Genomic DNA, 12,012 nt, shown 5'->3' with positions numbered 1-12,012 from the left:
GAATTATGTTAAACGGGACCCCCGCAAGTGGACGGTGGGATTGGTCCCCTTGAATTAGTCGATTCTTGGATCGGATACCGAGTTTTAAAAAAATAAATAAATAAATAATGAGAATTATGATATTTAAATAAAGTTTGTGGTGATTTATGCCTTAAGTCTAATGGAAATTTATATTGCTTTCTTTTTGTAAGTAAATTGATTTAGAACAATTTTTATTTTTACAATTCGATCGTAAAAGAACCATACTTTTCTGTTTTTCTGTCCTATGATTAGATAAATTTGATGAGGACTTTTAGAGTGACGACGAAGTTCAGATTGTTTTTATCCAAATTCCATGGGTTTAATGATAAAGAGATTTGTTTGAATAATGTTACTTTAAGGCAATGTGCATATATTAGTTTTTAGTAGCAAACAGAAAGTCTTACATGCTCACAAAGTTTAGACACAGCCTATATTAAATGATGTGTCCAAATTTCTTTTTTTTAAATGATGTGTCCAAATACTTGTGATCAGTTAGGACTTTCTTTTTTATATTTGTTTTTTTTAGGGGTCTTTTTTATATTTGTTGTTATGTTTTAGTTCTATAAATTATATTTGAATTGGTGTCTCTAATAGATAGATATACCATTTGATTTTGGTCCCATCAAAATGAGGAATTAAAGTATTAAAATTAATATTTCAACATATAATGCAGCTTGATTTTCTTTTTGTCAATTAGTATAGTGGTTAGAAATTTACCTTTTAAGGTGAATAATTGAGGTTTTTGGTGTTCGAAACCCGATCAAATGACATTAAATCCTAGCCATTAATATAATTTTAATCTAACGGTGTTCATCAATTCATTAAATGCTCACATATTTGATCAAATGACCCACCTTTTAATTTTAGAAATAATTTATTATTTCTTCTCTTGATTAATTACTTTCCGAAAATTCTCTAATTTTATATCAATTTTTTTTCCTTCTTTTTTCGAAGAATTCTATATCTCTTATTATTACGGCTCTCTTCACATCCTTCATCCCTATTTCATAGGGATGACAATGGGTCCCCAATAGGCAGGGTACTATAATGTCCTTCCCCGTACCCGCGTTTGTAAAAAATGTCCGTACCCGAACCCATACCCTCGTGGGCAACAATTTTACTGTCCGTCCCCATGCCCTATGGGCATCTAAATACCCGTACTCGCGCCCATTACCTGCACTTTAATACAAAAAACAATAAAAAAGAAAAGAAACATAACTGAATTTAAATTAATACATAAAATTTTGCAAATAATAGTATTTTGCCAAATCAAAAGCATTCAAAGTTTATATGAAAAACCAAATAAAAATCATTCAAAATCTGTATGAAAAAAGTGCATAGTACGATAAATTTCAAACAAAATATAGTCATGAACTTATGACTCCTTAGCTCATGTTCTTCTCCATTTCCTGATGAAAAAAAAAAATACAATTCCCATAAAAAAAAAAAGTGTAGTTCTATTATATGTTAAAAATTATAAAGTCTTAATAATAAGTTGCCACTAAATTTGCTATAATTGTTTACCTCATCTTCAGAATGAGACTCTTGAAAAGAATACAAATGTTTGTCTTTCACATGTAGATATTGTTTTGGCCCAATTATCCCAATAGAAGCTAGAATAAAAAATAAAATTGATAGTTAGACAAAATACAATTTCATTAAATAAGTATATAAATATAACACTTGTTACCTTTCTTTTCTTGTTTCAACCAACTTTGTGCCACATAAGCGCCTCCAAAGTATTTTCATGAAGTCTAGAACGATGAGGACATAACAGCCTACCGCCTATGCTAAAACTAATACAATCATTAATGGTTGATACTTTGTTTAGGTTCACATATGAGCAAAAATGATATATAATAATTAAGAATATCATCTAATATTTTTTATAAGACAAATTATTTGATTACTACGCAAAACAACTAAATATACACACAATATTACACACTCCCATATTTTTAGATTACTACCAGGTGGATGTGTTTTGTGGATTGTGATAGTTTAAATTTTCTATAGTTTAGGCCACAACTCTATATATGCATTCTGATGGTAGATACTAGATAGGATCTTTATGTCTATATATACAAACTATAATATTTCTAGATTAGATGATATCTATTATCATAACACAAGTAGCACCGATGGAAAAAGAGTACACAAAAAATTCAAAGCAAAATAGCTAGCCCATGATCAAAACATGAATTATGAAACATCAACTTGATTTCTATACTAATAAGACCATGTTATATTCATATAGATTAGTAAGGTATATTTAAACCTGTTAAGAAGCAAAAAAGAACATGTCTTCAAATGATTATATCTTGACACGGCCATAACATATAAGTGCAACGACAAGCCAAACTCCAATAATAACAAGACAAAAATTAACATGATCCCTTCCAAACATGACAAATCACCTAACAGAGATAAAAACTTGATAATCAATTAGATAAGATACATGATAAGAAAATGAAGTTACCTTACTGCTCTAAGAAGAACAGACATGATCATTGATCAATAAGCCTTGGGAGAAAGATGCAGCGGCAGTCGGCAGCAATTCTTTAGGTTTTAGGTTTAGGTTTAGACACTTCTAAAAAAATATTTAGGTTTAAATACTTGTAAAAATGTTACAATTAACTAATTAATTTTAGTGGTATATAAATTTAAATATATATAATATTATATTTATATATATGCGGGCTGCGGAGCGGGCTGGGCATTAGAGTGCCCATGTCCTCGCCCATGCCCGTTAAAGTTTGCAGGTGATTACCCGAGCCCGTCCCCATATCCATAAGTGCGGGTATTTATCCGCCCATTGCGGGTATTTTTTGCGGGTGCCCGATGGGTTTGGGTCGAATTGCCATCCCTACTATTTCATTACTCCAATTAATCCTTATTTGCATGGCTCGTCCAAAACTTAATTGCTGATTTGTTGATCCCTTAACACTATCAACTTTATTTCTCTGTTGAGTTTATTCCTATTAACTTTTTTAGAAGAGCCCTAGCAAATTTGAACCTTTTCGGCTCACACTTGAAATTTTTGTTTATTCCTATGAGTTTATTCCTAGGGGATTTAGAATCAGAGAATTTTTGAAAAGTAATTAATCAGGGTAAATAATAAATTATTTGTAAAATTAAAAGATGGATCAGTTGATCAAGTATGTGAGCACTTTAATGAATTGATTGGAACCGTTAAATTAAAACTGTATTAATGGGTAGGATTTGATGTAAAATTTAATTTGACACCTTGATGTCATTTGATCATATCCCTTCACACAGGCGTGTAGGCGCGCGCACATATATATTATGCATCGTCTCTTGTAACTGAGTTGATTAAGTTCACGAAACACGCGATCTAATTCTTATAAGGACAAATTGTGCTGGAATTTTTGTTTTTTAACGCAAATGAATTATATTAAGATGGTGTTAAAGAAGTATTATTGGTCCCGTGAGCTTATCTCAGTTGGTAAAGACAATGCATTATATATGTAAGGTCTGGGATTTAAACCCCAGACACAAAAAAAAGAAGTATTATTGATACTTTACTACCCCGGAATTAAAGGTAGAAAAAAAATGAATCACAAGGGGTTAACCCACAAACTCAAACTCATAACTAAGGTGTGCTTAATTTCACAGTCATTAAAATTATTTATAGGAACACAATAGAAATGCGTGGATTACGGTTCTAATCAATTGATAGCCTAAATGTTTGCTTAAATATTTTAAGAAACTCTTTTTTTTAATATTGTGCAAATTCTCACATTACGTGAATTAAGATGCAATGCAACACATCAACATTTAATTTGCATGTATATTGGAACACGTTCAAATGAGAAACAAATGATGATACTCCATTTAATTAATTGTGATATTTAATTTGGCCTTGATGAGAATAATTAAGCACGTAAAAGTAGTTGTAAAATTGTGAAAGTAATTGTGATATTTCCATTTAAAATTGTTAACTCTTGCTAAAAAGACCTCACTACTAGCTACCTATAAAATGATGCAGTAGCAGGCCTAGAAAAACCACAAAGTACTAGCTATTCCTATCACCATGACCATCTTCAATTCAATTATATTAGTCATTGTTGTTCTTTTATCTAATGTTGTTGGGTTTGCATGCTCAAGGAAGAAGCAGGTTAAGATCTCCACCACCACCACCACCTCCTCCGGCTGTTCAATTTGATCATTTTTTGCTTGTTCTATCATGGCCTCCAGCGTTTTGCAAGGAATTATATATTTCTAGTAATAGACCATGTATTACCCCACTGCCAATAAACTTCACTCTCCATGGTTTTTGGCCAAGTAACAACGGAAACTCTCAACCACGAGACTGTGATAAAGACGAAAAAAAATATCCATTTGATTTCAACACAGTCGTAAGTTTTATTTTTTTTTTAGGCGACGAACAAAGTGAAATATATTTTAGTCTAAATATTATTGTTGTTGTTCTTATCATCATCATTAATTTTACCATGAGTTTTATTTTTTTGAAGAAATATATTTGTTTTATTTGATCAGGTAGCTAAAGTAGGAGAGAATCAACTCCATTATTAGATGTGAAGACTAAAGATGTTATAAGTCGTATTGACAACCTTGGATTTTGGGGTGAACAATGGATACTGCATGGGACATGCTCAGTGTCCATGTTGGATCAATTTCAATACTTTTCTAAAGCTTTACAAATCTACATATGACATTAACGTAAGACATATGCTTCATACCTGGTGGAACTCCTATAGATACAAAAGCCATTTCCAGTGCTATACAAAACCAACTGAAACTCAAGCCACAGATTAGATGCAGACAGATGCAGAATCAATTTTATTTATATGAAATTGGGCTTTGCTTGACTGCAAGCAAAGATCCAGAGTTTATTGATTGTAAGGCTGAATTTGTTGGTTGTTCTATCCATCAAAAAGTGTATTTCTTATGATATAAGTTAAAATGTATGGCAGAGCTGGTAATAATGAGAATAATTATGATATTTAAATAAAGATTGGGGTGATTTATGCTGGTATATGTCTAATGGAAATGTATATTTCTTTTTTCTTTTTTTGGGGATATTGCTTTCTATTTGTAAGTAAAATGATTTAGTCCAATTTTTATTTTTACAATTCGTATCGTAAAAGAACCGTACTTTTCTCTTTTTCTGGTCCTATGATTGAAGATGAATTTGAACAAGACTTTTAGAGTGATAACGAAGGTTGAGATTCAAACAAAAGCTTTTGTCCAAATTTGATGGATTTGATGATAAAAAGATTTGCTTGAATAATGTTACTTAAGGCAATGTGCATATATTATTTTTTTTAGTAGTAAAGAGAAAGTCTTATATGATCATAAATTAGTTTAAACACAACTTTTATTAAAGAGAAAAATTAAAAAATCAAAAATTATATATGTTTCTTAAATAATAAATGATATATAATTTTATGTCGAAATAATAACCTGGATTAAGGAAGTGTTTTAGATGAAAGCAAGGGCTACAATTGTACCAGCATGGGAGAGAGCAATGAACCGGTTTAAAGCAATGAAAAAAGAAGCTTGGGAACACATCATGAAAGTATCACGTACAATGTGGGTTAGATCTCATTTCAAGAAAGACACACAATCAAATTTACAAGTTAACACACTACTACACATATGTGTTTTAGTAACATTCATCTTGCAACACTTGTTTAATAGAGTTATTGTCTGCATTTAGCAATAGAGTTACTTGTATTGTTGCACAGATAATAGTTTGATAATTTAGATGGGCTCTTAGAAGGTATGCTTCTTGTAGGAAGGAGACTCAAGAATTGGGCAATTAACTATAGAAATAACATATACATAAGGAATTAAAAAGAGTTTGTTGGATTGTTCTGTTTTGTTGCTCATTTCTGAGTATATTTTTGATCTTTTGGTTCAACAATATTTAGTTTTGCTATTGTATGTTGCTATGTGATTGTTGATATCAGTGCAAGTTTTTCTATGCTGCTACCTATAAATCTATACCTATTAATAAAGGCAATACTATTTTTTGGTGTAGCCTTTTTTTGTAAATCCCAAAATGCCCTTATTTGATGTTAGTTAGCAGTTTTATCAAAAATAAAAATATAACTCCTTGGCAGTAGTTATAACATACATAGATTTTCACTTTCAAAATGGATATGTGAAAAAGAAGGGAGAATAGCAAGACAGTAATATGTGAGAGAAGCACCACATCTTGCCAAAAACGGCGGTTACGGATCAATCTTACCCTTTGTTAGTCTTTTTTCCGTTCCATTGTCCCCAAAGTAAGTTTCTTTCTCTATGTTTTTTAATGCTTACGATCAGGCTACACATTCTTCTTTCCAACTTCTTTTTCTTTTATATTTCAATCTTCTTTTTTTATTTTCTCTTTTGATTGATGATGACCATTATTTTTTATAGATACAGGGGGATAGCACGTGGGAGAAGAGAATTTACAAGGTTTTGAACATTAATTATTTTTTTATGTTTGTTTTTATAGGTTCTATATGAGGTTGTTTGCAGTTAATACTTTATTTATTATGGATTTGACAGTTTCATGCGTACTGAATTTGCTTTTATCATTTATTTCAATTATCTTTTTGTTTTCTATTTATAATTTTCTCATGCTTCCTCAATGAACACCGTAATTTATAAGACTATTTGTTCCCTACTTTTTAGGGAACCCTTCTTTTTATTGTTAGTGTCCTACCTTTCATTATTAATCATTATTGTGTATTTTCATCAATTCATTTCATACTTACACCAAACTTAAGAAAAGTGAAAGCAGTTGTGGAAAGGGATCGTTAAAGAACACTATGAGTAAATACAATTGTTGAAATAGTGCTCATAAAGTTTGGTATGCCTGTTTTTGCTCCAAAATTTTCCTTGAAAGAACCGCAAGTACAACATTTACAAGTTAACAGTTTATTACGTCTAATAGTGGTTATTTCAAATGTGAAAAACTAGACTGACATCAATAAACACTCTGCACATACATAATTGTGGTGAGGGAGTGCACTATCAAATCAAATAAAATAAATGGATGAAACATATATGAGTGATCTGAACAAAAGAGGAATAGAGAGAGAGAGAGAGAGATTGGTAAGGCAGAGATGTATGTTGCGACGACAGGGTGCTAAGCAAAAAAACTAAAAAAATTGATAAGGAAAAATCTACATTCATGTCTATTTAGATTTAGACTTTTTATCTAAAACTAAAATTGATAAGCAAAAAAAATAAAGATAAGAGAAGAGTTGAAAATGACATTGACATAATTAAAGTAATTTAAAAGTTGGTCGTCGTTTCATACTTGAATTTGCTTTTTAAGTGTCTACAAAATCCACCGCCATGCATATGTAGTAATTTTTGGAACAATAAAAATGAACAAACCCATGATTCCTTTTCCTTTTAAGTTCCAGTTTGTAGTCATTTTGTTTTCAATTTGGAAGCACACAAACACTAACAATAATATGTAGGAAGTTGTTTTGTAATGACCGACCTTCACCATGGTCATTTTCTTTCCATTTTCCTTTTTAAAATTATTGAATATTGTCCATTTCTACTTATTCTACATTGGACACTCGACTATCTGTATGGATGGTGAAATCAGAGGTGACTCTTTTTATTACTCTATTTTACCATTTTAATGTCCAACTTAAGTTTCAGTTTTGGATTGTGGGTTAAAACTACCGGAGTAGAGAGACACGACAACTAAACTTCTATGTTTATGTTTGGTTTCCTTTGAAGCTTTCAAATCATGCAAACCAACGGCGAAAAGAATTGCAAGAGAAATAGGCAGGGAGAAGTGAAAAGGAGGATGGAGTTGTCCTCGACAACAGTGATATTAGAGCATAAGAGAGATGAATACGGATACAAAAGGTAAGAAATGTGCAAGTCGATGCATTAACATCGATATAGAAAGCATCGCACAGGTGGTGTTGGCATTTCTAATGACCCTAAGTTCTAATGATTTATTAACTATGTATCGTTTACTCACCAATTTATTTATTAACAAGTTATTGACTAACCTATTTATTTAGGGTTTCTATTGGCTAAACTTATTCACGAAGAAACATATCAATACGTTAGCGCAATAAAAAAATGCGGACAGACGGGCACGGGAGTATATTGTTTATAGTTTATATGTGCCCAATACTTAAGAATGCATTATATTGTTTATTTTGGCATAACAAAAAGTTGAATACTGTAAAAGGATGTGAGAAGATTTGAAGAAGAAAGAAAGGAAAAGGATGGGAAGACAGGAGATATAGAGTACAATTATACCTATGACTATGTTATAATTTATAGAGTACATGTTACATTGGATGAAAATTTGTAATCGTTTTAGTATGTAATTCAAAATGTGTTGCATAGTGCATAGTTCATTTTCATTATGGAAGACAGGGGAAATTTTATAGAGTATGTAATTCAAATTGGTTATTAAAACATTTCTCTAATATGTTAATTCAAATATGAATGAAGTCTAAGCAAAGACAAATTTGATAGATTAAAAAAAGGATTTTGTTAACGAGTGTCCCCGGGGCACTCTTTAACATTCCAAAAGGAGAAATTATTCTATAAAAAAAAAAAGTCAAATGTTTCAATTCCCAATACATTGGTTACAAAATATTTCAAAAAAAAAATTATCTTTTAAAGGTATTAAAGAGTGCCCTGGGGGCACTCGTTAACATTTCCCGTAAAAAAATTATAGTCTAGACAATTTTGCGACAATTTTTACAACTTCTCAAAAATTATAAATGTAACACTTTTTTATTGTTACTAGTGATACAAAAAGTGTTACAATAGTGTAACATTTGCGACATTTTTTTATTGTTACGGATAGTACTATAAAATGTAACTAAAACTCTTTAGTAACACGAGCTTTACCTAACAATTGTTTAGGTGTTACTAAATTTAATTAGTAACATTTTTTTGATTTAGTTACAATTTTCAAGTGTTACTAAATGTCATTATTGTAGTAGGGACAATATTTGTGGGGCATTTAACCCGGCAATATTGGAGTATGGAGACAAACATATCATTACTCTTTTAGAAGGAATTAAGCATTACCTTACAAAAAGAATTGGAGCGCAGAAGGGTCTCATGTAAAGAAGGGTCTCATGCAAAGATATAGAGGGGACATATGCCCTATAATCCAACAACAGCTTAATGACGAGGCAAAAAATCCCCAACAGTGAAATGTACAAAATGTGAAAAGATGAATCATAATAAGAGGATATGTGGAGCTGAGCGAGAGATCACAAAAGGTAGAAATAAGGTGGTAATTGAACTTCTTTTTTGTCTTGTATTTCTTCTATTTTATCTTTGTATTTATGTTGTGCAAGTATATTTTTGGGAGAAGCAAAAGATGGCGAAAAAGTTTGGTGGTACACAAGGAACATATGGTGCTAGTGGTCACCCACACCTCTTGAACATAGATGGTAGTATTCATTTTTCCTCTTATACAAAATTTTATTTAACAAAAGCTTCCCCCTAAAAAAAACAAAAGCTTCTAATTTTTTTTAATTTTTGTTTAAAGTGCTTTTACTTTCTTTTAAATGCTTCTATATTCCTTTTTGAACACATATCGAAAAGTAATTTGCTAGCAATTGGTCTTCAAAATTATGAAATACTATTCCTTAACCTAATTGAGCAAGTGATCTCTATGAGAAATTTAACCGAGATAGACTTTAAAAAACAAAGAATACTTAATTTAAAACTAATGATATTTTTTTTCTGACAAGGGAGATGAAACTGCAAATGATTTTCATTTTTCTTTTTTTTGTCAAGTAGTCTAGTGGTTAGAGCTAACATAATTAAATATGTAGAAGTGGGGTGTCCGATGTTCGAACCTCAACCCTGCATAAATTATGCAATGTCCCTACCAACCGAGTTAAGCTTACTAGACAAATGACTTTAAATTTTACATTATGTATAAAGTGATTTAAAATATTCATTCGCTATATAATTTTAAGTGTGAAAATTTCATCCACTCATAAAAAATGTCAAAAATTCATATAATTAAAATCTGATATAAAATAAACAAAAAATCAATAAATTGGTTAAATGATGAGATTAAAGAGAAATACAGAATCCTAGTTATAAATGTTAATTATTAGTGTTTTGTACTTTTGCTATCAAATTGATGTTACTTCTTTTTATTTTGGGTCTAAAATTACTTATTTTTTTAAATAATCAATATTATTTATTTAAGCATTAAAGTGATTAAATATGTTTATAAATAAAATATAATTTTTTTGTGTAAAAAAAAATTACAATCCATTTACTTCTCAATTAAGTATTCTTTTGTTTAAAACCAAAGCTAAGTAGAAAGTCACTTTCACTCACCGAGGGTCACAAATCCAACTACAATTGAATTCATCATCGCTATTGGTAGAACATTTTTGGAGATGGCAAAATTTGTAAGTGAAATAAAGGTTAGGAATCACATACCCAATGATCTTGCATTCTCTATTCTGTCAAAACTTCCTTTAAAATCTTTTAAGCCATTTGAATGTGTACGTAAATCATGGGCTCTCTTATTTGAAAACTCTTGCTTCCGCACTAATTTTATATCAATTCCTCACTCTGATTGCACCGATATATCTATCTTCTTATATGAGGTTGTCGCCCATGATTATTCAATTCGTTGCTCTTCCTATTTGCTTTCTGGTGATAGGTATGAGAATCTAGTAAAATTAGACTTTCCAGATCCAATTCAAGAGGAAAACTTTTTCTTTGATTTTAATACTTGTTATTATTGTGGCTGTGACCCTGTTACCGGAACTATTTGCCTTATACAAGGTTATTCACTTGTATTGTGGAACCCAACTACCAATGAATACAAAGCCATTCCTCCAAGCTCTCTTGAGTCTGTACCACTTTATCGGGAGCTGGCGTCAAATGATATTCATGGGTTTGGTTATGACTATATTTTAGATGACTTTAAAATTATTAGGTACATGAAATTTACTACAATAAGTGACCAACAACTTGAACGTCTCGATATGCGACACAAAATTGTGCCATGGAACGAAATATCTTATGAACCTGAATGGGAGATTTATAGCCTAAGGTGTAACTCTTGGAGTAAACTTGATATCGATATGCCTAATCATTGTGAAAGTGGTTCATATGAAGCATTGAACATTGATGGAATGTCTCATTGGTGGTCTGAAAGTGAAAATCGTGATAAACATTTCTTAGTTTCATTTGACTTGAGCAACGAGATGTTTGTAACAACACCTATACCCATAGACATACAAACGGACATAGATACAAATTTTTATCTTGGCTTGGTGCAAAGACGATTGGTGGTGCTTAATAGATCCGTTTCTTCGATCTCATGGTATTATTCAGATACACCTATTTTTCACATATCAATTTTAGGTGAACTTGGTGGGAAAGAATCGTGGACTAAACTCTTTGTTGTTGGACCACTGCCCTATATTAAGTGTTTTATCGGAGCAGGGAAAAATGGTGATATATTTTTCCAAAAAAAAGATGACCGACCAATCTCTTTCAATTTAGGTACCCAGAAGGCCGAAGAAGTTGTTGTCAACGGAGCAAATTTTTATGATATTGCAATTTACAAGAAAAGTCTTCTCTCGGTTGGTGGAATAAATAAGTAATTCGTTTTATGATTGTGTATATTAGAATTTTACTTTGTATGATAAAAAGTGGTTTGTCATAAATATATTAATAAAGAAATTATCATCCTTTGGCAGTGCACTCTTCTTTTTGCTTTGAAAAATAGGAATATTGTTGCCTTATCAATTTCATATTCAAAGTTCATTCTCTTTTAATTTGCCTTTTATTGAACTATCTCCAATTTTATGTTGAAATATCTCATATGAGGAGAACATGATAATTGAATGAGCAACATATTCAATTTGTTATGCTTCAAATATCTATGCCACTATGATTAAGTTTGTGCTTTATTATTTTTCTTTTATATTCTATGGATCATGAATCCAGCTGGTGAAATTTCAGAGTGATCTT

The 12,012-nt window shown here is 30.9% G+C and overlaps 1 protein-coding gene across 1 annotated transcript; it reads left to right on the top strand.

The window, feature by feature from the left end:
• The first annotated feature begins 10,372 nt into the window (after positions 1-10,372).
• Positions 10,373-11,705, top strand: LOC120578104 (putative F-box protein At3g21120). The gene has a single exon (XM_039830177.1). The coding sequence runs from the start codon at positions 10,422-10,424 to the stop codon at positions 11,640-11,642; it is 1,221 nt and encodes a 406-aa protein (XP_039686111.1). The 5' UTR covers positions 10,373-10,421; the 3' UTR covers positions 11,643-11,705.
• The last annotated feature ends 307 nt before the right edge of the window (positions 11,706-12,012 follow it).

The sequence above is a fragment of the Medicago truncatula genome, chromosome 2 (assembly GCF_003473485.1).
Source record: "Medicago truncatula cultivar Jemalong A17 chromosome 2, MtrunA17r5.0-ANR, whole genome shotgun sequence".
Taxonomy (NCBI): domain Eukaryota; kingdom Viridiplantae; phylum Streptophyta; class Magnoliopsida; order Fabales; family Fabaceae; genus Medicago; species Medicago truncatula.
The sequence above is the reverse complement of the archived record's forward strand: the minus strand, read 5'-3'. Positions and strand labels throughout refer to the sequence as shown.

What these genes read in the sequence shown, in the direction of transcription:
- LOC120578104 (XM_039830177.1), top strand. Translation starts at nt 10,422, where the DNA reads ATGGCAAAATTTGTAAGTGAAATAAAGGTTAGGAATCACATACCCAAT.